Source organism: Tinamus guttatus, unplaced genomic scaffold, assembly GCF_059628265.1.
Source record: "Tinamus guttatus ecotype Peru unplaced genomic scaffold, ASM5962826v1 Tinamus_guttatus_pri_ptg000117l, whole genome shotgun sequence".
NCBI classification, from domain to species: Eukaryota; Metazoa; Chordata; class Aves; order Tinamiformes; family Tinamidae; genus Tinamus; species Tinamus guttatus.
The window spans coordinates 184,880-209,148 of record NW_028288651.1 but is presented as its reverse complement, the minus strand read 5'-3'; the positions used below and the strand labels follow the sequence as shown (position 1 = coordinate 209,148).

The following is a 24,269-nucleotide window of genomic DNA, read 5'->3' as shown; positions in this document are numbered from 1 at the left end:
ACAAGCTCTCAACACGCTCATCTTCCACTCCCAGGTTGAGCTCCATGCATTCCAGTTGCTCTCTCACATAAAGAGCAACTCCACCACCTCGCCTTCCCAACCTGTCCTTCCTAAAGAGCACATAGCCTTCCATGGCAGCGCTCCAGTCGTGCGAGCTATCCCACCATGTCTCTGTGATTCCAATGAGATCATGACACTGGGACCGCACACAGATCTCCAGTTCATCCTGCTTATTCCCCATGCTTCGCGCATTGGTGTACAGGCATTTCAGGGAAGCAACAGAGGCCACAGGTTTCCCAGGAGGGGTGGAAGAGGACCCTCCGTGATCATTTCCTATCCTCACTTCCCCACTAGCATACTCCCGCTGGACGCCATCTGACCTGGGCTGTGCGGTACTGCTTGCCGTGTCAGTGGGCCACTCCCCTTCCCGCTTCTTGCCTAGTTTAAAGCCCTCCTAACCAGGTTGGCCAGCCTTTTGGCAAAGAGACGTGTGCCCCTCTTGCTAAGATGGGTCCCATCATTCCCCACTAGCTGGTGGTCATCAAACAGAGTCCCATGGTCATAGAAGCCAAAACTCTGTTGCCAAGCCCAGTGGCGCAGCCAGTTGTTAATCTGCCATATCCGCCTTCTCCTCCTTGAATCCATTCCCCTCGTTGACAGAATAGAGGAGAACACTACCTGGGCACCTGTACCTTTGATGGCCATCCCTAGGGCTCTGAAGTCTTGCTTGACATCCCTCATTTTCCCCATGGCATTATTAGTGCCCACATGAAACAATACTAGAGGATAATAGTCAGACTCTTGAACAATTCTTGGGAGCCTTTCTGTAACATCCTTTATTTTGGCCCCTGGCAAGCAGCAGACCTCTCTGGATGAGGGGTCCGGTCTACATATCGGTGCCTCCGTGCCCTGTAGCGTGGAGTCACCCACGATGATCACCCGCCGCTTCTTCCGGGTGCTCCTTTTCACTTTAGGGGGAGCAGCCTTGCAGCATGGATCAGACTGCCTCTCTGGAGAGAGCCCCCTAGACGGGCCTTGGTTCAAGGCCTCCTCTATCTGATCCACATGTTCCAGGGCCTCGTACCTGTTGAATGTGGATACAGGTGGAGGTGAGGTGGGCCGTGGAGGGGATCTTCTGCCACCTCGAGTGGGGACCCGTTTCCATTGTTGATTGTCCCTGGATACTGTTATTCCGCCCCCTCTGTCCTAGGGCAAGAGGGCACTGTATTTTCTGACTGAATTGGGGGGCTCTCAGGGTGGCTTTCCTGGGAAGACTGCAGGATGCAGCTCCACCAGTCAGGAGTTCTTTTTACTTTTAACATTTTTTTTCTCTTTTATTGATGTTTATTTGAGTAAGTAAGTTGCTTAGTCATATGTTTCCAGGAGCTAGAGCTTAAAGAACAAAGCACTCTCTATTATCATATACACTTTCCTTTCTAATTTCCTTTGAAATTTAGCAATGCCTTGAACAGTTCCTTTCCATCTTTTCTTTCACTGACTATTTGGTATGCCACTTTAAAAATCCTCTTCATTCTCAGGGGACTGCCATTGCATATGATAATACTGAATAAGTTGCATTGGAATGATCTAACCACCTTCAGAATTGCATTTGCTTTAACCAGAAGCAGTTTCTAAGTGATTCTTGTCTTTGAAGACTTTTAACAAGAACCTGAAGTGTTGCCTGAGCATTCACCACTCACAAAACACAGGAAGAAAGGACAAAGAGGTCTCAAGTGCTTCACGTGGCAATCACTGATTGGTTCATTAGAAAACAAAACTTGCTACCCAGCTGATAGTGAAAAACAGCAGCTTAAGCATAGAACATTTGCTTATCTGCAGTGGAGAAAAGGCTTTGAGTTACAAAGCTCTAAGCTGCAACAATTCGGCCTGTTCAGTCTACAGAGAAGCTCAGGTCTCTCCTCCCAGCTGCTTGTCTTTCCCTTCCCAGAGGCAGCTCTCCCTTCAGCCCTGACGTACATATAATCACTCCATAACCTGGCTCTATCAAAATTATCTGGATTGGCATTTGCACTTAATGAATGTTAACAAATATTGTAGAGCCACAGACAGAAAACCCCATGTGACTCTCACTGAGGTGAGCACTCTGATTTAACCCTGCGTGTCTACCAACATTTTAGAAGCTGTATTTCTTTACCTCAAAGTTTGTTTTGTTGACATGTGTACAATGCAGTTTACTGAACCTCTTCGTCACTAATCTTTAATGGCAACATTCCTCTGATGTCAGAATTGCTGTTCAAGTCTATCAGTTCCCTTGTTTTCACTTTGCTAGGAAACACATTTTATATTCCATAGCGAGTAACCCTCGTGTAATAATGACTTATAAAAATTGTCAGGAACAATGTTGCTTATTTACTAAAGAACCCTCAAAATTTTAAAATTGAAGGTAGATTTTTAAAAACTGCTGTAGTTTTCCACACTACTGTTGTTTGGATTGTGACAATAGCCACTTTATTTGTGAAAAGTTTCAGGATAGTCTTAAATCTGATACCTCACCGACAGCATGCAGGAAGATATCTTGAAAAAGAAGCTCTTTCTCTTGACATGGAAAGGAAAATTAAAATGACCATATCTTCTCCTGATGGAAGAAAGAATTTCAGAAGAAAATTTCCTGAACTAAGCTCACAGAACTTGGCAGTCATGATTTTGATTGCTGTGTTTTGAAAGTGTATATATATATATTTTAATAAAAGCTACAGATATTGTCTTATAACAATAATTGTAAATCAGAAGAAACTCCCTTTACTCCACATGTTTGTCTGTACAATGGAAGTGAAGACTGAAGAGCAGTTTGGTCCTGAGGTAACATTAATGTTCTCCCTATTGAAACTGGAGTGACCTCAATTTCAAGATTGGAATCCCCTTACTTCATAGAAACTAATATATATGCATATAAAGATATAATAAGCTACATGTTTTCTTTAAAATAACTTTAAAGCCTTGTCCATATACTTTTGAAAAGCTTTTCTTTGAATCTGTGGTTTTAGACTCAAATTAATGGCCGAATCAAATTAATTTAGTAGAAGCAATATTTTTCTATCATAGAAGAACTCAGTTTTGCTTTCCATTTACAGGCAATAGAGCTACTTTTAAGTGGGGAAAAGCTAACACTAGAAATATTGGAGTAGGGTGACAACTGACAGTATGTAGGCATATTTGGCATGCAAATTAATGTTCTGTTTCCATTTAAAGCAATGAGTAAAGATTATCTCCTGTCTCAAAACACACACAAAAAATCATTTTAAGCAACCTGTGGTGCCTGCAGATAGAATTTTGCTAGTATGACCAAAAAAAAGAAAAAAAAAGTATTCATAAGAGGGTCTATTGCAAGGTTGCATCCTGTATCTTACCATGCTTTCAATAGTGGGGTTTTCGTTCATTACATTTTCTAATACACTACTCTGAATTCTGTGATTCTGTGTGATTCTGTGAATTGTAATGTCAAAGGTAGAAGTTCTACTGGTAGAGATCCTACTGAAGGATTTATTCTTAATTAGGTTTTTTTATGAAACTCCCACTATCTGTGAATCATGAATTTAATAAATTATCAGATAGAAGTGTGCCAACGAGGCTGTAAGATTCCAGAGGTAACAAAACTCATTGGTCCAACAAACACACAGTTTCCTCCCTTTGTGCTTTTCCTGCAGATCAATATCAATCCTGATATGGATGTATTTTTTACTTATTTATACCTAGCAGAGAACAGTATTTTGGCCTTCAGCAGGAGAAAATGAAGAACATTTGAGGGACCAAAGAAAAGGGGAAGTAATATCTAAAGGGAAACCTTTTACAGTAGTTCTTTTCATTAGTTTATTGACAATGCCTGTAAGAGTTCTGAAAAGCTACTCTTAATTGCATGCTGGAACATAGATCTTTGTTACTTTTTGTTATTTCCAAGAGTATTCTAATTTATGGCTGTTCTGAAGAGCTGCTGTAAAACATTCAGTAACTTTTAGTAACTTGTACTTAAGAAAGAACTACTTTCACTGTGTCTTTGTTGTTTCTGGCACCCTCTGCACTGGTGCAGTGAGCCGATTCTGGAAGTTCTGGAGGATGCCTAAGCCAGTGTATTTCTTCCCTGGAACTACCTGACACAACCCTATTCTTTGCATAGCATCACAGAAAAATTTGTCTCTTTTCCAAATGTCTGCCTAGAAAACTCAGCTTTGGGTCCATACATCAACACCACTGCCATTTACAGCAACTGTCCAAGCCAAATGCTGCTGTCATCTACAGTCACATCCCTGCCTTAAGATGAGGCAGCTTTGCAACTGGAGTGAGATGATCAGAACTGGCAAGCAGAAAGCCAGCAGAAAAGCTAGTATTGTGCTGCAGACATCGCTGAGAAGGTTAGCATCCACAATATCTGAGGAATGTAACAAATGTAAAGGGAAGTTAGGGGAATGCCTTATGTATACATCTCATATTTAATAGGGGAAGCTATTTGTGGTCCATGGAGCACTTTGAGAATTGCTTGACTACACAAAGTTATCAAGGCAGCACAGGCAAATGCCTATGTAAAAAAGCAATCAAACCCTAAACCACAAACAATATTTCTTATATGGCCAAGTGCTGTAATGTCTCAGGGACATTACAGGTTTTTGAATAAGAGATGAACCTTTTGGATAATATCTCTATTCAGATGAGGCCTAGTGAATTAAAATGTTTGTGCTATATATAGATGGAGCCCCAAACAAGAAAACAATTTAGTATACCAGGAGCTTTAATATTAATAACTGACCAGAGCCCCCAAAGTTAAAAAACTTCACCTAAGGTCAACCACTTAAAGGAGTGCACTGCGGTATCTATATATGCTGAATAATTTAGTTTAAGGTTTGGCTCATAAATCAATATTTGAGGTAAATGTGAAGGTGGAGGGAAAAATCAAATAACCCATTTTGGCACTCAGCTATAGATTAGGTGTCACTGGATAATTTTTAAAGATCAGAAAAATATTGAAATATGCTATAACATTAAACTTTTATTAGAACTTGTTTGAGAAACATTGCATAAATCTTATTATCAGTCCTGTGAAATGCAGTGTTATGAATTTATATAAGCAATAGGGATATACCTCATTACACTATTTATGTGAATTCTAGAACAGCAAGTTGTTCTATAAAGCATATTGATATAGATTTCAGCCATGCCCACAAGATCAGTTGCAACTGATCTGCTCTGATATTTTTAGCTCCAAGTCAGCTGTTACTTTTGACATCTTTTAACACTGCCTCTCCTTCAGTTCATGTATTTTATTAGGTGCAAACTGGACTCACGCCTTTCTGTGACTTTAAAAACAGCAAAACATCAGACTGGCTTCCCCAGTTGCAAGCTGGAGATGACAAATCTGGAAACTTCTAACTTACACTAATAAAATATTTATGTCTTTTGAGGCTTGTCTCAAGTGCTGAGCTTTCATTATAAAAGGTTATATGAAATGCATAGCTAGAGAAAACTTAAATTCAGGCAGCGTTAACTTTCTTGGAGCTGTACAGCCCATTCTTTTTTTTTTTTTTTTAATACCATTCCAGCTATGTCTGCTTGCATCTACAGAGAAGCAGCAGTGAATTCTCCAAAGTCTTATTATTTTGATTTCCACTATCAAATTTTAATTAAAGTCAAATTAAACACATGATTTGAAAATTGGGATTTGCTGCAGTAAGGGAAATACAGAGGAGATTCAGTCAAATAACAAACATAGAGGGAAACAGGAAAAGGGAGAAAACAGAGGCAGAAGAAATGTAAATGGACGGACAGTGAGGCTGGCAAGAGCTGGTTAGTAGGCTGGGTCAGAGGCTACCTGTTACATTGTCAGAGATGATTATCAGAGTTTATAATCTGATATGACTTGGATCAGAATCAGGATACTCCCTAATTTCTTGTCTGGGGAACTTGCCTTCAAAGTGTGGGGCCAACCTTCAAATACCATTTGCAAGCTGGACTCCAGATCTTTCTCATTTCTATTATATGTAGTATATATTTCTACATTTTCACTTGTTCTGTATATATAGAATAGTATATTAATATTTTTAATAAAATTAATACTACATTAATATTAACAGCATATTAATATAATAATTTAATATATCATTATATCATTAATATAATATTAGTATCATACTATTTTATAATAATTATAATAATATAACAATTAATGGTATGCACTTATATAGAATACATTTATATGATATATACTTTTATATTATATTTAGTATATATTTAGTGTAAGGATAGCCAGAGGGAACTTTTTTTGCTTTTTTTGTGCTGGGACTGATCTGGCAGGCCCATCCAGAAAACTGTGCCTAGGAACTGCAGTTATATAGAATAATATCTACCTTGTAAAACCCAATAGCACATAGGTGTGAGTGGTTTTAATTATATAGTGAGTAGCAGAAATATAGAAGTTAAGGAACTGTATCAGGGGAAATTTAGGACTGTAGAAAATCTTAGTTGCTGGTGCTTAGAGCAGCAGCTGGTTGTCAATGTCTGTTGGGGATAGCCACAAGTAAATGCAGAAAGGTTAAATTTTCTCCTTGATTTCTTTGCCAACATCCTACCGCTTGCTGTTGGCAGCATTCAGTCCTAAATTTAATCCCAACGTACCTCTTGAGGATCACTTTTAATTTTTTATACCCAAACTCAGACAGCTATTTGGCATAATGTAATATATATTTTCTGCATGAAATATTATTCATTATTTATCGTTTTTCCTGGAGCATTTGACATGAGTGGAACACTCTACATGTTCCTTTCAAACACTTGGTAAAACTGCTTCATCCCACTCACTGATGTTAGTTCTTGTTGCTGATCTCAGTCCGATAATCACACGCCTCCAGCAGCTATTTACATTTTTCTTTTCCTCCTTTCCACCCTCCTTTTTTTAAATTTAAAAAAGGGAATGTGGGAACTCTACGGAGCTCTACCAATTTTTTGCCACAAGTTACACAGCCAAGTGTCTATCCAGCCTAAAATATAGAACTACATGAAAAAAAAAATCCTACCCGACCAATAATTCAGTATACTATAAAATCACATATGAACTGTGGCTGTTGTTAAAAAAACATTTTTCAACAAATATTTTTTTATGGAAGTGGCCTCTGTTCCATTTAAGTGAGCTTACACTGCCACAGCAATAGGAAACTTGAGCCTAGCATTGCAACAAACAGGCAAGTCTGTGCTTTTCCAATACAAGCCAATTCCTTTTCTCACATGCTGTAATGATATTCAGCTGTACAGAATGATTCACCCGAAGTCACAGAATCTATCAATACGAGAGTCAGAAATGGAAGCTGAGTCTCCTGGCTTCTACTTTATTGCACTATGTTCCAGATCTTATTTCTTCCCTGAAGTGAAATAGCTTTAATGGAAACAATACTTCTGTGTGTATTTCTTGAGGGAGTGATCCAAGAGACATGGTAGAAACAACTTAGGAATATTGCAGTAGTTGTGAAATCCTTCTTTAATCAGTTCCTAGGAAAGAATTTTCATATGTGAATGCCTTCAGTTCTACATTTAAAGTCCAAATTGGCATGAAATATTTACACTGTCTCTTTTGTGATAGATGTCCAAAGGCAGGATTTGAATATCCTACTAAGACTGGACTTCCTAGAGCTGAAAGCTGGTTCAATTAACTCCCATATGTGAAACATTCTGGGACTTTCTCCTTCCATTCAGCACAAAAAAAACCCCTCTTGAATTCTGAACATAATGTTTTAAAATGTTTTGTGCTTTACCATCTGTATTATATACATAGGGCAGGCACACAATGGAAGAAGACATACAGAGAAATAACTATTTAGTGTATAATATATAGCATATTATGTGTCTCTGCATGCTTTTCATAATGCAAGCAAAATATTAAAGATCTGGCTTAGCAAGATTAGAGTGTTCAATCCACTGAAACTGGTAGTCAGGATCTCAGTGGGCAAAGATTACTGAAGGTTTTACTAACCTTTGCTGTCTGTAAAGTTCCGTATACTGAGAATGTCATTAAGATCCTGATAGTGGTTCTGCTTAATGTACGTTGTTTTCTCAGGAGTGTCCTGCAGCTGCATTGTGACCTCTTCTAAGTCTTTGTCCAGCTGCCAAACAGAAAGAGTATGACTCATTAAAACTTCAAGAATCATTGCTTTAGGTTATCTGTGGTAACTGCCCAGCTTTCTACGATTAGACAAGAATGGTAGTGCATTCGGTGTAAGTGTGGGAAATACAGTGTACTTGAAGTGCTCTTTATAACTCTAAAATACCATGGTGTTCGTTTGTAGCAAACCACATTCAGCTGTGAGATTGTACACACAGGATGCCTAAGGAATAAGAACCGTTACAAGGTCATAATAAAACTATAAAGGACGAGAGTCAAAAGCTGACGGTCTAAATTTCAAATATTCTACCGAATAAGAAAGTGATGGGCATTAGAATGCTCAGTTGGAAACCTCTGAACTGTTTATTATTTATGCATACAAATGTGAGATACATAGTTACAACTACTTGTTTGAGTAAAATTAACTAACATTTTGTCAGAATGTAACTGAAATATGGCAAAAGAGTCATGTCTGGACATGAAATTGATGACAGTCAACTCTACCAGAATTTTTTTTCCTCCTAAAAGCTACTTTTATTCCTCTTCCCTTTCTTAGAGAGAATCCTCTTAGACTTATTATGTATGTAGTTACAAGAGAAATCAAACTCTTTTTAGTTTTGGAGATGAGGGCATTCTATATTTTTGTGATTTGAAAATTTCATCCACGTCTTACGATGTATAATCTGATAGTTAGCATTAAGCTGCCATTGCAAGCATGTTTTTCCAGCAGGGGAAAAAATAGAAATAGATGGAATACAAAAAAATACATTTTCACCAAAGTATCCTTGAAGGTTGGAGGGAGAGAGAGGGAAGCAAAAATGTGTTCTGCTGGTCTGCTGTATCCATTTATCTTAATATGGAGCTGAACACAGCTTTCCCCACATGCTACCTTGTATTTAATTGGCCATGTCCCCAGTAGAAGATAACCAGATATAAGCACCATAATGGGGATTTGGAATGCTCTCTGTGAACAGTTGCCCAGGATATGGTGACTAAGGTAGGTCCAATACCAAGCTAATGCTGACTTAAAATAAAATAGTGCTGAATTTAATTTTATACTGCTTCCTTATAGAGTTCAGAGTAAGTAACTCAAGATGAATAAACCACACCTTGTGGAAGGACATGTTCCAAGTCCCCTTGAAAATGACCCACTTATTTGGACCTACTGAGTCTGGGAATTTAGTTTAATCTATTCCTATGAAGTCTGGAAGGAGTATCAGGACTGACCTGAGTGCCCAAGTGCACTAATAAGCCTCATTTGCCCTGACCAGCCTTACCTGTAATTGCATTCCTGTTCCTTGTAAGACACATGGCGAGATCTTGTGAGCTATGTCAGCTATTATAGCTAAAATGGAATTAATGTCCTTAGTCTTTCTCTCATTAAGGACTGAGTAAACTTCATGGTCTTTTTTGCCATGGGTCAGGTACACAATCATAACTGTCACTTTTAGTTTAAGAAACTATGCAATACGGTTTCTTAGCAGATCTAAAATCTGCCTAGCAGCTTTTCTGAGCAAACTCTCAGAGAGGTTGAGAAGTAGTGGCAAAAGCAATCTCTGAGCTCAGCCATAGACAAAAACAAAGACAAATCTCCAGATCTCAAGTGGCCTTGGGGTTGCAAGTGTCTGTTACAGTTATATGTAAAGGTAGTAATTGCTATACAGTGCTAAGCATATCTGATTGAAGCAACAGGTTAATTTGCTCTTATGAATGAAGTTTCATTTTGATATGCTAAAGCTGTTTTAATCATAAATTGATACAAGTAATCTATTTCCTATTATTTCAATATTTTGCTAAGGGGCAAAGCCAATTTTTTTTTCTGCTAAAAATAGTCAATATTTAAACAGATTATAAGAAAAAAGGTAAGGCTCTTATAGCTTAAGGGACAATTTGGTTCTGTGGATTAATACTTTAAAATGATTTGTGTGGCATAGGCAGTGTATATGCTATAAAAAATACCTCTGTTATTTTCATTCTCAAGCGGTGGTTTTCTGACTGCAGTCCTTCTAGTCGAGATGTACTGGCCTGATTGACACTGGTGACTGATGTTGATGTTTTTGAATCTTCTTTCTTTTGATTTTGGGTGAACTGAAATCGTCTGTTCTGTGTGGCTGCATCTGGATTTGTTCTCAGTGTGATGAGCTGAAAGGTGAAAATTCATATTAAATCCTGTAGATGTTTTTGTCTATTTTTTGTTTTGTACTCCAAAATATTGAAAGATAATCTGTTTCCTTCTGACTTTTGAGAAAGAACTTTTTAAGTACAAAGTAAAATCATTCATGTGCAATACTTAATTTCTGAACGATTTCACAGAACAGGTTTAATCAAAATGATCTTGTACAGTTTTCCAAAAAATTAGAGACAAAAATCAAATCTATTTCACTGTTTCTTAATCACTTTAAAAATATATTTCAGTATTTCATCAAATATATTTTTTCCTTCATTGATTTCTTTATATCAATGGCTGCATTTTTTTTTCTCTAAAAAAACTATAGTAAGCCATCTTCCCCAGTAGTTTTATGTAAAACTTATCTCCTACTGCTACAAGTGACACATACAGAGGCACATGAGGAAGGAGTCTCTCTCAGAAGATAAAAACAGAAAAAAGCCATACACTCTGGAGAGAACAAAAACTTAATTAGGTTTTAGTGACCAAAAAATAAGAAAAGTCAAATAAATAAATCACTCTAAAATGTTGACTTTAAACATATTTAAATTAAACAAATAGAAGTATTATTGGCACAGTGCCAATTTGGAATTCTCATGAGGAGAGAAAGCTAGTAACTATTTGGAAAGGGTAAGAATTCACCTCAGATTGTCCTAGAAAATACAGAACTCATGATTACTTCCCACGTGGAGAAAGTTGAAAGAACTCCCTGTCCTAAGATGGAGGGAATTTGTAAGTATAGTGTATTTGGATTTTGTAATACAGACCCATCTTAAAATTGGCTCACTTTGTTCTGTAGAGCACAAAACAGTGCTACACCTAATCACCTAATAGGATATGAAATAAAGACCTGAACTTCGGTAGTGAAAAACCTAACTGATCAGGCAGTGAAGCACTTAGTTCAGGACACAGATTTAAAGACCAGCTCTTCAGATTGGGATTATACACTATTTTTGAAGAAAATAAATTTTCGTTTTCAAGTGACAAAGGACATGGACCAGGTTGAGGTACCCAAAGCCATCTTCTCCATACTTTTCACTGCTAAGGCCAACCCTGAGGAAGCCCCAGAGACTAGTCCTGAGGAAAATCAAGTTAAGGGACATTTAAACCAATTGGACTTATAATTGTCAATGAGACTTGATGGGGCATCAATTAGGACTAGGAGAGGTGGCTGGTGGCTGGTGTCATTGCAAGGCAACTTCATTGTTTTAGAAAGGTTGTGACATTCAGGAAAGATTCCCAAAGACAAAATATATATCACAGATGTCTTGAAGAAGGGCTCTGATCCTTGAGGAGAGAATGGGGTAAATCCTATGGGGAACCATACTAAGAAGGCGATTGAGAATAGTCATCATTGATTTACAAAGGGAAAATCCTGTCTGGCTACCCTGCTAGCCTTCTACAATGAGATGACCATTCTGTGGGGTGGTTGGTATTGTTTATCTTGACTTGAGCAAGGATTTCAATACTGTCTCCTATAACATCATACCAGACAAACTGATGAAGTAGGGACTAGATAAGAGGACTATAATGTGGATTAAAAACTAAATTGTTGGGCAAGGGATTGTGGAGGCCAGTTGCTGTTGGTGTCCTACAGGGATAAATACTGGGGCTATTACTGTTTAATGTCCTCACTGATGACCTTCAAGTATGCAAATGATAGAAGCAGAGGCTGTCATTCAGATCGCTCTTGGCTTGAGAGGCTGGAGAAATAGGCTGACAGGCAGCTCCTGAAATTTGGCAAATGGAAATGCCAAGCTGCATTAGGAAGAGTGTTGCCAGCAGGTTGAGAAGTGTTTCTTCCCCTTTACTCAGCATTGGTGAGCACATACCCAGAATGGTATGTCCAGGTCTGGGTTCCCCAGTAAAACAGAGGTAGAAAATAGATATGGACATGCTACAATGAACCCATTGAGGAGCCAGAATGTTGAAACTTGTGGAGTACCTAACAGAGAGAAGCTGAGAGAGCTGTAAGACAAGAAGGCTGAGGAGAGGGAGTATGGCTTACCTCTCTGTGCTCCCAGTGTCTATGAAGAGTCAATGCTGAACAGATAGAAAATGTTATCAAAACCAAAAAAACGTTTTATGCCTGGCCTCACAGAACAGATTTTGCCTTGCTGCTAGACTGTACAGGAAACCAGATGAGAGTTGCTATGTGTTAATGCCATTACAACACGTGATAATATGCAGAGTGATTAGAAGTGAGCATAGTGTTCTCTCTCAAAAACGATGAAACAAAAACTGGAAGGAGAGAGAATTTTGATTGATATGGATATGCAAGACATTCTATGAAGACAGAATACATATTAAGATTGCTTCTTTTAGAGAAAAGATGAGTACGTTGAAAAAATCTATAGAGCTATTCAGCATTAAAATACAGTTAGACATAGTAGTTAACCACAAATAGGAAAAATATACATAACAAATATATATATGAATAGCGAGGATTATTTTTATGAGATATTGTTGAAATCAAAATTATAATAAATGATTGGACATTTTTGATCAGATAACCATAATATCCAAAGTTACTGCAAGTAGGATGCAGTAGAAATATTTATATTTCAGGAAACCCTTAAATGAAGAGAATAAATTTCCCCTGAGCAAACAAACACATTTCCTCTGCTCTATCTTATTCTTCTACAGCATTTTCTTCGTATTTTTTGAGGCACAAAATGTCAGTGGAGGAATAATTAGCTGCCAAATTAAAAATATATGATTAACATAACTGACAAGAAGAAAAGGAAAAGAGATTGTTTCTTTCCCCAGATTACCTACATTGCAGAACAGTTGTCTCATAAAAGGACTCATAAAAGGACAGTAGAACTAAAACTGAATTATAGCATAATAGGTCCAAAAGTCTGCCGAAAATTAGTTAAAGTACTTCACATTGTATTGCAATGAAACAATTGAAAGTTGTGCAGGAGTACTGGCCTGGCCCATAAACATCTTACTGCTTACATCTGCTTGGCTGTACCTAAATAACTGAGAAAGTGCAATCTTTCAAGTCTTCAGTAGCTTCTCCTCTGTTTGATGTGCCATAGGCTTCAGGATTTCATCAACAGTCTTCCTATGTCACCAAAATCGTACTAAGTGATTACATCTTAGTTCAGTGAAGAGATTTGATGCCCGTCCCACAACCAAGTCTTACCTAGATTTTCAAGCTAAGTGTTCTTTGGCTTAATCTGTGTGGTTCAGATGGGCTATTGTGAAATCTAAGCAGATTGCAGGAGATAATTCTTTCCAGTCATCCTGCTGTAGCTGTGCCACAGCATGGCAAGAAGAAATGTCATTCAAAATACAAGAGGATGAAAACAAGAAAAAAATCTCTAGCTATGTGAGTACTTATGTCAACATAAGAAATGCTGCATTCCAGCTCCTGCTTCCACCTCTGTTCTGTACTCTATTCAGTGATCATTTTTAATGAGAAGTAACTAAGCATTTTGAAACCTGAGAATACATGAAGTGGGATGAATGCTTTATGCTGGGGCGCTACAGATTGTGTTTTATTTTGCAAAGAAAGAACCAAGAGTAAGAGCAAGTAATCTTTTAACTAGGGGGAATGGGAGGAAGGGAAGTAAAAAAAAGAGCAAGTAATGGAGTAAAAAAGGAAACAGAACCTGTGGCTGCAGAAAAGGAGAATGGGGAAAGGAGCATGAAAGTGAAGGGGCAGAACAGCATGTCACAATTAATAATATTTTCTCTTTGAAGAGATATGTGAAATTTTGTGAAGATATTTTTAGCAGCAGAATTTTAATATACATTTTCCTTTAACTTACCATGTTTCAGTATTTTTAAGTACTCCATTGCTGTTGTGAATATGTTCTTTTAATTTAGAATGAAGTTGTGATTCTTCCCTGAGATCCAGAATAAGAATATGATTGTTTATGTTTGTTTTTTATTTTTTTATATATATATTTTTTATTTTTAAGTGACTTAGGCAGCTTGTAAAAATGTCCTGGGTCATCAGTCCTGGAGAATGACTTATTCTGCTTTGTTGCAGAACAAAAGAAGTTAGCGTGAATCTGCTCATCTGTGCATTAAATTTCTTTCTGAGAGAATATGTTGAGATAATTACTAGCTTGTTTCTTTTGTCCAGATAGCTCTTGGTCCTTTTGCTAGAAGCATCACATATGATACCACTTAGGCCTGGCACCTAATCACTGCAAGCTCCTTAACTCCTAGTCATGAATTTATTGAACGTGACTGCTAATGAGTGACATTTGGAAAACCTAAAAATTTAGCAGAGATTAAAGACCCTGCACCTTGATGCTCACTTTGCAATTGTCCCAATGTGGATTTGATTTGGAGTGATAAATTGAGCCTAAGACACACAAAATGACTACAGCTATTTAGGTTTATTTAGAAAAAGTATTTAATATATTTGCCATAAATGAGGCCTTTGCTAAGGTATGTTTATACAGAAATTTACTTTATATTCATTCAATGTCTCTCATAGTCATGTCTAAACTTTTAATAAAATGATCAAGTTCTATCCCTTGGTATGCAAAATACCTTCTCAATTCTTCCAACAATGCATGACAAATACATCACCAAACCCCCCAAAATAGTAAAAGAAGAATGAAAACATATGCCTCTCAGTCTGTGCCACATGTAGTCCATTAATATATCAATTAACAAAAATGTCAGCAACTGTCTCCATATAGTTCCTCTCTGAAGTACTGGCGAACCCTATTTTACTTATATACTTGAATATCTTAGAGTTTTTAACATATATAACCTTACAACAATCCAGTGAATTAAAAAAGCCTTATTGTTTTAGAGATAAATAAGCAGCCATTCTGGTTAACTTGTTTGGGGGTACATGAGAAACATGTAGTAGCATGGAAAACTTGATGTGAGAATACTATTGCAGATAAAAAAGGTGTGAGGCATTCATGTTTTCATATTCATGTAAATTTGCTCTGCACATTTGTGTTTCTCCAAAATCCCATGAATCTTTATTCTTTCTCTTAGGATCTATAGATAAGAAATTACAGACAAGTTTGATGTAAAATTCACACACATTTCCTGTGCTTGAAATAGATTTTATATATAAAAATATTTTTTAAAATAATATTTCAATTACAAAATAAAAAAAATCCAGATCCATTTAAAAAAAATCACTTACCTTAGGTACAAAGACAAGGCAGAGTGTAATGGTACTGCAGAATATTATGACTAAAGCAACAATGCAGAACTGCACATTGGGTTGGTCTCGAGTAAGGAATGAAACAGCAGCACCGATAATACACATTATCCCTACATTGTATACGCTCATTCCAATGTATTTGCTGTCATTCAAAGCAGGAATGCTGACATTTCGTGTCTCCCATGCCAAGAAACAACCAAATAACTGAAATGGAAAAAGAAATAACATTTATAATAACAATTAGCTGACAATTAGTAAAAGTGTTAATTTAAAATTCGTGTGTTTTTTAAATTTCCAATATAAACAACATTATAGTACAGAGCTATACACGTACCTTTTACATGATATCTAGTTACCTACATGATTTGTTTAACTCGCTAGAAAAAAGAAATTACAAAAATGTACAAAAATTGTAATCAGTAGTGGTAGGATCAAATGTTATGATCCTTCTTGATTGTTTTCAAGGATTTTCACAAAGATATACAGTGCAGTATTCTTTTAATTATATTCAGAAATTGTTCTCAATATACTTCTACTAATCCTTCATTTTATGCCTATCACCTCTATTAATAACAGCAGTGCTAAGATGTCATTTCCCCCATTTATCCTAATTCAAATAGATTCCTTTCTGAAATAATTATTCTGGAAATAAAGCTGTATACTTAAACGAGGCCAGCACTTACTGTAAATAATGGACATGAGACAGCTATGAAGTGATCCGAAATATCAGCTATGACAGAAAATAAAAATCATTTGAACAGAGTTGTAGAGGTTATGGCTTGACCCATTTCCAGCTGAGCACAGCATCTGCCAGTCAAATGAAAAATATTTTTTTCTATAACTAAAGAAAGGAAGAGGCTCTTGGTCCACATGTGTTTCCTCAGAACTAAAGCTCTAAATTTGAGAGCATTATTTTTATTATTTATAGGCACATTGGATAAAACAGGAACTAGAGTTTTCCTTTTCACAGTCACAGCTCATCTTTGAGGCCTGAATATGAAAGATGAACAGGCATTAGGAATTCTGCAACAACAAGAGAATGCAGTATCCATCCCCTAGCTGACATACCACAGAAGCTGCAAAAATGAGAAAAAAATGGAAAAAAATCCAGCCTCGAGGTGTCAGGTGAAATTCATCTTCACCCACCTCACCTTATTAAGTGTCCCTGTGCAAGAACTATGAGGCCCTGGAGGTTGAAAGGCAATCAATGGATGGTGAAGCTTCCTGTCCACCAGAGATATTGCCAGGGTCAGATGGGCCAACCCCCCATATGGTGGCCATCTCAGGAGAAGGAAAAGGTAAGTTATAGTTATGGATAAATTCCACAGTACAAGAAACAGAGGATCCAATTCATAGAAGGGACCCTCCTCTAAGGGAAGTCTGCTGCCTTCCTGGAGCCTGGGTTGAGGATGTCAACAGGAAACTTTCCAGCATGGTTCGACCCTCAGACTATTACCCATTGCTTGTACTGCATGTAGGGGAAAAGGAAGTGGCAACACCTAGCCTGAGAGCAATCAAAAGGAACTTCACAGAACTGGAATGTTTAGGAACTCAGGAGCACAAGCCATCTTCTCCTCCATTCTCCCCAGTGCTCCCCAGCAACACCGAAGGGAACAAAAGGTTACAATCTATTAATAAAGCCCCATAGCTGGTGTCACTGCCAAAACTTTGGGCGTTTCAACAACAGAAAGCCTTACATGGCATTGGATGGGATTCATCTTTCCCAAATGGGGAAGAGGATCATGAGCTAGCTGGCTCATTGACAGGAGTCTAAACCAGATTTGGCAGGGAAGGGGTAATGATCAGGGATGCTGGCGATAAGGTACAGGATGACATGCCATCCCACTCACAACAGCTTAACATCAGAGCCAGCAAAGGATGCCCGGAGCCTGGAGAGGGAACACAGCAAAACAGCAGAACTACTGAAGCCGCACACACGTAGTCAAGTTATAGCTGCCTCAGTTAGAAGGAGACACCCATTTGGAGCCCAACTCAAATGCCTCTATGCAAACACATGCAGCATGGGTAATAAACAAGGGGAATTGGAGGCATATGTGTGGCTGCGGGGCCATGACCTCATTGCAGTTACTGAAACATGCTGGGGCAGCTCTCATGACTGGAATGTGACCATAGAATCATAGAATCCTTAAGGTTGGAAGGGACTTCTAGGGATCATCTAGTCCAACCCCCCTGCATACACAGGGTCACCTAGAGCACCATGGGTGGCTTTGTGCTTTTTAGGAAGGACAACCCTGGAAGGCAAGGTAGTGGAGTTGCTCTTTACATGAGCTGGCAAGTGGAATGTATTGGCAGAGAATGAAAGGAATATTAGCCAGAGAGTAACCTCATAAGGTTCAATGAAGGCTAGTGCAAGGTCCTGCACCTAGGGAAGAATAACCCAGGCACCAGTACAAATTAGGGATTGACCTGCTGGAAAGCAGCTCTGTGTAAAGAGATCTGGGAGTTCTGGGGGTCAAGAAGTTAAGCGTGAACCAACAATGTGCCCATGTGGCCAGGAAGACCAATGGGAACCTAGCCTGCATTAGGAGTGTTGCCAGCAGGCCAAGGGAGCCCTCGACCCTCTACTCAGCTATAGTGAGGCTGCACCTGGAATATTGTGTGCAGTTCTGTGCTCCCCAGTACAGGAGGGACGTGGAGCTTCTAGTGAAGTAGAATTATGAACATGGTTAAGGGACTGGAGCATCTATCATATGAAGACAGAATAAGTGAGGTGGGCCTGTTTAGCCTGGGGAAGAGAAGATTGAGAGGGGATCTTACCACCATGTACAAATACCTAAAGGAAGGATGTAAAGAAGATGGGGCCAAACTCTTCTTGGTGGTGGCCAGCAATAAGACAAGGAGTAGGGGGTACAAATTGAAACGCAGGAAGTTCCAGATCCATGTGAGGAAGAACTTCTTTACTGCGAGGATGACAGGGCCCTGGAACAGGCTGCCCAGAGAGGCTGTGGAGTCTCCTTCTCTGGAGATCTTCCAAACCCGCCTGGATGCCACCCTGTGCCACGTGCTCTGGGTGTCCCTGCTGGAGCAGGGGAGTTAGACTAGATGATCTCGAGAGGTCCCTTCCAACCTCAACCATTTTGTGATTGTGTGATGCTGTGAAAAGCAGAGAGAATTTTCTTGAATCTGCTTCCAGGACAGTGATGGAGGTAACTCTGTTTGCCTACTAAGGGTCACTGCAGGGCTCTGTGGAGTTGATAAATTCTTCATGTAAGACAGAATCTCCCTGAGAAGGAGTTAGCATCCCCCTACCATCCTCTCCACATGCTTTTATGATATTGTCCCTTCTTTATTTTTTTTTCCTTTGCTCAGTCAATTTGCAGAGAGGAAAGATTCATTTTATGACTGCAAAAAATCTGAAAGTAAAATGGCTTGGTTGAGGAATGGTATGCAGGAATTGTTAGTGGAATATCCAGATTTCTGTGATTCCCTGACAAGATTAGAATATGAAACTTATGCATTCCAGATAAAACACAGACTTTCAGTAACCTAATTCCGTAGCTGTCTATTTCCGGTACCTAAATTTTAAACACTAATCTTCCCCAGCTATATAAATCCTGCTTCTCATTGTGCCTGGGGCAAACAGGTCTCAAGACTGCTGAGCAGTTTAAGAACTATTGGATATTTAAGCCCTGGAAAGGGCTTTTCAAAGACTGTCAGTCCTCTCATTTCTCCCGGTCTGGTAAAGCTTCTCAGGGCATATCTACTGGCTTGGAATCCACACACAACATGCAGTGTCAGCGATCTTCACTCAAGATCATGAACCTGGTGATGTTCACTGTATTAACTTCGTTTTTAGAAAAGATGGTGCAATTCCACGGTTTGCCTGAGGTGTGTTCCCTAACCCCAGACTGCATGGTCTTTTCCGAAGAAGTTTTCAGTTTTTCTTAGACCTGTCAAATTTTGTGTAAAGAGAATGAGAATCTGCCTCTTAATTATTTAGCTTAATTATTGGCTCATTACCTGGGGTTTGAGTTCTAATTTCTGCTGAGTTTTGTGATTTTTTTAAAAAATATTTAAATAAAGTGCACATACACACCAGGATGGGGAGAGGTATCTCCTAGTAGTGTTATGGTGCTAGGTACAGAGAGGGATAGGGCACATCTGTGTCCTCACTATATAAATACTAGCTAGCTTAAACAGTTCCGTGTTGACAGTTATAATTCCCATTTAGAGGCTCATAAAACATCCTTTAAATTACATAAGGAGCTTGAATATCTCAGGGCTATGGACTCTCCTGTAAAAAACAGTTATCCTATTAAAAAAAAAAAAAAGCCTAAGAGCTCTGAGCAGTTTTTCAGTCATATTAATAGAATGGATTTTTTTCCTAATTGATAGCATGCAAGTCAATTTGGGAAACTGAAGGACAAACCATATCCTTTTAGGTCTTCTACTTTCACTGACAGTACAATTTAATGTTAAAATATCACTTGTTCTTCTGATCAGATATGAGTCAAAGATCTATTTAATTTTTCCAGAGCTTCCCTTGGTATACAGTACAAAAGGGAATGTAATATTTCTGTTGAGTATTAAGAAAGTAGTTAATATTTTTTGAAATGCAAGAGATGATATTCAAAATGAAAAGCAAAAATGAATATTTTTTAGAAAAGTCCTTTATGCTGCAGAGATTTTACTATGGCCCTTCAAAGAACATTTTGGAGCTGCACAAGACTTTGGACACTAATATTTTCCCCTTCTTTCTATTCGAGCTATATTTGAATTTCTTCTCTGTTGATCATATTTAGACCTGAAATTCATTATAGCAACTAAGTTGAATCAAACAAGCACTTGGTTATGAGAAGATATCCATGCAGAATAGTTTTATAATGTTTCTTGCAATTTACAACAGGAGATCAAAACAATATAAAATGATTAAACATTTATGATAAAAGCAAGTGTATGTTTTAGAACTATTTCAGCTACATGAAAATGATGCAATGAGACATATAAAGGAGTACTGCAATATCTGCAGTATTCCAAGTTTATATTGAGATTTTCCTTGCAGTCATATCAGTGAGAAATGTATCCTACCAAAGCATACAGAAACATATGTTTTGTATGCTAAAATACTATCTATGTTTAAAGACATAAAATCTGTGGTATTACTGTAAATTGTCTTCCCCCACTGCAAAGCTTAAATATTCACTCCCTTAGGAGTGTAAAATGGGATAGATGTTTTGGTACTAAATGGATCATAATTAGGAATTGGAATAGTGCAAATTAATTGGGCAGTATACAATTTCGTCTCCTGACTTACTTTTTTGATCTTGAAGACATTTTTAAAATAATGCAAATAAATGTATTAAAAATCACAGATATTTAGAGAAAGTAAAGAGGAATTTTTATATGATCTTGAGACTATTCACTTTTTCAGCATGAAACATTTTAATCATCCAACAGAGTAAGAATATTCAGATTATTTATATAGGATCGTAAAATAATTCAAATTGGAAGGGACCTTTGGGCACCCTGCTCCACTGCTTGACTGCCCCCTTGGTGAAGAATTATTTCCTTAGGAAAGACTTTCTTTCTTGCAGGAAAGCACGGATTCTGAGCTTGGAGGAAGTAGTGCTTGAATATTAGCCAACTCTCCTGGACCCCCTTTCCTTCTAGGGCCCTGGCCCAGGAGATTTCTCCAAGTAGGTGCCTGATGAGATTAAAGTTAGCTCCCTTGAAATCCAGGTTTGCAATCCTACTTCTTGCCCAGATTCCTTGTCACAGGATCTTGAACTCCAATATTTCATGTCACTGCAGTTGAGACTGCCCCCAACTTTTGCATTTCCAACCAGACCATCTCTGTTTGTTAGTACCAGGTCCAGCAGCACCCCTTTCCTCATAGGCTCATCTACCATCTGCATCAAGACATTATCTGCAATGTTCTGCAGGAACCTCCTGAACTGTCTGTTCCTAGCTGTGTGGTCATCCCAGCAGACTTCAGAGTGGTTGAAGTCCCCCATAAGGACCAGGGCCTGTGATCGTGAGGCTAAATAATGATGTCTATATCTTAAATGTCCTAAAATACAGATGGCGAAAAGGGAAATCAAATACCTAACATAAAATGAATGGTCAGTGACATTAAGAGAATTCATAAGTATTTATAAAAATGTAATAGGAAAAAATAATGTAATTCTAATAGTGATTGATTCCTTGGGAGATGGAAAATTTGGCAGTAATGGTGCAGATAAAGCAGATATGCTCAATGAATACTTGTGCCTTATACAGAGCTGGAATAATGGTTTTAAACCTTGCCCAAAAAAGTGAAATACAGTTTATTCCAATAATAAGAGAGTCTGGAAGACAAATCATTGTGATCAGAGAGATCAGGCAAACTTGCATACAAGAAGTTGATTTAGAATTTCTCTGGACTGCAGTTCTGGATTGTTAGTACTTATTGTTAGGATATTATTATCTAGCAAAGAGATCATATGGAAAAAAAAAAAGAGTAAGTGAAATGTCCTCAATGATTACAGACCTATTATTGTAATTTCCATAATAATCATATTAATGAAAAGGCTCATACATGAACTCAGACAATAAATGACAAAAAAAAAGAGGGAGGTAATATAATTCATGGTCACTCAATAATGAGAGGCTGCCTTTAAACTTTATAAAACAAAACAGTAACATGAGAGATTCTGTTTGGTACAAAGGCAAAGTATGTTTGGCATACAGAAATCTAAAACACCTTTGGTGATAAGATTAAAATCTGCAATGCTTTTGCCTTCATGTAATTCAGGTATGTGTAGTATAGAAGAATGGGCCACAACTGCAATTATTTAACAAAATTGTGTGATAATTGTGTGATAAAAGCCACTGGAGTGATAAGGAGTGTATATTTCCCTAGTGGTTATGAAACATTGTATGCCTGAAATAACAAAAATAAGTAATGCTGAAGAGAATTTGCAAACTTAAACAAACAGAGCCAAATATCTTGCAGAAAACAGTGCAATATAGATGTCAACAGATCAACGACCAAAGACATCTAGGGCGAAGAACAGTGAGAACCAATGCAGTCTGAATACACAATTTTCTACAAAACTCTAGTTTTTGGAAAACTAGAAAAAAAAGTGTTTGGAAAAGGAAAAATACAGTTCTAAATCAGGAACAAAATTTACTGACAGATGCCTCAAACCACTAATGAATGAATATACTAGAAAGGAGACAAAGAGTGAAGAACTTCATTCAGGAAGATAAGTAACTGACATAACAGGTATGAAACATCACTACATAGAATATGAACATTACAATAAAGTTAAGTACTTTGTCAGCAACTGGGTACTACATCTATGTTTCCAGTTTACCTCTTAGGAAAAGGTGGCTTAATGAAGAGCTAAAATTAGAAGCTGGCACTATACAGATCAGAAAGAAGCAAGCAAAGAAGCACAAGCAAAAGTAGAAATTTCAGAAGCACTGAAGCCTTGCACTTGGTCCCTGTTGTGATACAGCATCATTAACAACCTTAAGGAGCTCTTGCTCCCTTCTGTTTGCAAAGATTTCTTTGGAGTTGGACTAGTTCATTTAGTGTGGAAAGTATCTTCCACAGAGAAACAATGTAGTAGTACAATTTCGGGTTAGCTGTGGCACAGCAGCAGGACAGAATAGGATGTTTTATGCCATGTGCATTACATCTTCCTGTCAAACTGCGACAACAGCACTGGTTAATGTTACTCATCCTAACTTCTAGCTGCCTTTTACCCTCAAAATGAAACCTCTTGACCTTGTGCCACATGCTGAAATTACTATAAATCCAGAGCCATTTAGAACTACCCATCAATAAATGCAGAGGCATGAGATCTTCCTTAAATCCTGATCTCTTTCATGGACCAAATGTGTTCTATCTCTTCATTGCACAGACTGTTTGAGCCTTTCCTAGAAATAATTATCTGTGTCTCAGGTCAATACTTTCTATCTTAATCTGGAAGGTGGGAAAGCTTCCTTTTACCTTCCTGAGCTACTGCTCAGGATCAAACTCTCACCAAGGATGTGGAAAATCTTGGTGCAATTCCCTTCTCTGCCTGAACACCAGCCTGACCACAAAGCTAGTGAATGTTCAGGATAAAAAAATCCTCTCATTCCTTCCTGTTGGACTTCATATAGCATGTTTAATATCTCTCAGCCTGAAAAAACAGGATGAAAAGAACCAGGTCTCTGCAGCTTGGCAGAGCAGTGATTAACCATGGAGAGGGAAGAGGCATATTTCAGGCACGAGCAACTCCCTCTTCCTGGCCCTCCTCTCCCCCACCCCAGACATGCTGAGTGGAAGCAGCTGATCCAATTTTTCACATATCGTAATCAACAGGCGTGCTAGAAATACACATAGCCAGATTGAACCCTTTGGGCAGTGTAAACATCTAATTAGCTAGTTGAAGGATGCAGATGAAGTTTAGCTCAAGAGGTGTTCATTTGGTCAGGGCTATCAAAAACATGATGTTTTTAAATTTGAGGCTTAGCATATGAGTACCTTTTAATCACCAGTGGTCACTTTTACAGTTGTTGCTGTTGTTTTAAAACTGTCAAGATTTCAGATTCTTAAGTTCTATTTTAGTGACAAAATCCTTTTGTGGGATAGGTCTTTGGGACAAAAAGGTTATTTTGACTCAGGCTCCAAAACTGTCTTTCATCTTCTATGACTATTCCTGATGGCCAGTTACAACTCAGAGGTAAACATTTAAAATGCCAAGAAACACTGGACCTAGTTCCACTCTTCTGGAGAACCTAAAAGAATCCAGATGACTAGACTTATGTATTAACAAGGTTGATTTGATCACATCTTTCAACACCTGAATTTCTTGATTTGCAGCATGTCTATGACCTACAGCTTAAATTCTATTCAG

General features: G+C 38.0%; 1 protein-coding gene across 1 annotated transcript in view; it reads right to left on the bottom strand.

Moving 5' to 3' along the window:
* LOC104567792 (gamma-aminobutyric acid type B receptor subunit 2) overlaps positions 1-24,269 on the bottom strand; it is a 196,070-nt gene that overhangs the window by 13,753 nt on the left and 158,048 nt on the right. The window contains exons 12-14 of the mRNA XM_088521333.1: positions 15,397-15,621; positions 10,058-10,240; positions 7,970-8,099 (exon numbers count right to left, since the gene is read on the bottom strand). Of these exons, the coding sequence (XP_088377459.1) occupies positions 7,970-8,099; positions 10,058-10,240; positions 15,397-15,621 (538 nt within the window). The remainder of the gene's footprint in view (positions 1-7,969; positions 8,100-10,057; positions 10,241-15,396; positions 15,622-24,269) is intronic.